The 961-nt window shown below is 50.7% G+C and overlaps 1 protein-coding gene across 1 annotated transcript in view; it reads left to right on the forward strand.

The window, feature by feature from the left end:
- The window catches only part of SMOC1 (SPARC related modular calcium binding 1), a 163,274-nt gene that overhangs the window by 139,807 nt on the left and 22,506 nt on the right, over positions 1–961 (forward strand). The window contains exons 8-9 of the mRNA XM_012560034.1: positions 62–254; positions 474–481. Of these exons, the coding sequence (XP_012415488.1) occupies positions 62–254; positions 474–481 (201 nt within the window). The remainder of the gene's footprint in view (positions 1–61; positions 255–473; positions 482–961) is intronic.

Genomic DNA, 961 nt, shown 5'->3' on the forward strand with positions numbered 1-961 from the left:
TGCGTTCTAGGCAGAGAAGGCAGGAGTGATAAGTCACTGCAGGCTGTGTCTTCTCTTGCAGAGAAAGTCCACTCGTGTGACCAGGAGAGACAGAGTGCCCTGGAAGAGGCCCAGCAGAACCCCCGCGAGGGTATTGTCATCCCCGAGTGTGCTCCTGGGGGCCTCTATAAACCAGTACAGTGCCACCAATCCACAGGCTATTGCTGGTGTGTGCTGGTGGACACAGGGCGCCCACTGCCTGGGACCTCCACACGGTAAGGCCACCCACAGCCTGCCTTGCACCTCGGGTTGGACACAAGGGCATGAGGGCTAGCTTCCTGTTATGTTGGCATCTCCCAGCCTTAGGCCCTGATTTGGTGGCAGTCGAGTCACTGGGAGAACAGCCTCTCTATTTATGAGCAGATGATCTGGCTCTTGTAGAAAGACACTGGGATTTGGATTCTGGTCACAGGTGTTTTCCTTTCCTAGCTCAGCAACCTTGGTAAAGTTCTTAACCTCTCTGAACCTCAGTTTCGGAAGAGAATATTATTACCCTGCCTGAGTCACTTGGTTCTATGGATGAAAAATTTCCTGCGTGCAGATATAGGGTAACATCATTACTATGTTTGAGGGATTCAAATAACATGCCTGAGTATGTCTGAATGGGGTCATGTATTCTGGGATTTCCTTGTGGCTGCTGGACAGTGCACGTGATACTTTGCTGCCAGGCTGGGAGCTCCTAGGCTTGGTGACAACATAGGTGATTGTTGGACAGTAGTGGCTGAAGTAGAAGTCTGTGGGTGGTGCAAATGGTTAACATGCTTGCCTGCTAACCAAAAGGTTAGAGGTTTGAGTCTACCCAGAGGCACCTCAGAAGAAAGGCCTGCCAGTCTACTTCCAAAAAATCAGCCATTAGAAACCCTATGGAGGCTGTGGGGACCAAGGTCTCAGGGAACATCTAGCTTAACTGGCATAACATAGT

This window comes from Trichechus manatus, unplaced genomic scaffold, assembly GCF_000243295.1.
Source record: "Trichechus manatus latirostris isolate Lorelei unplaced genomic scaffold, TriManLat1.0 scaffold00010, whole genome shotgun sequence".
NCBI classification, from domain to species: Eukaryota; Metazoa; Chordata; class Mammalia; order Sirenia; family Trichechidae; genus Trichechus; species Trichechus manatus.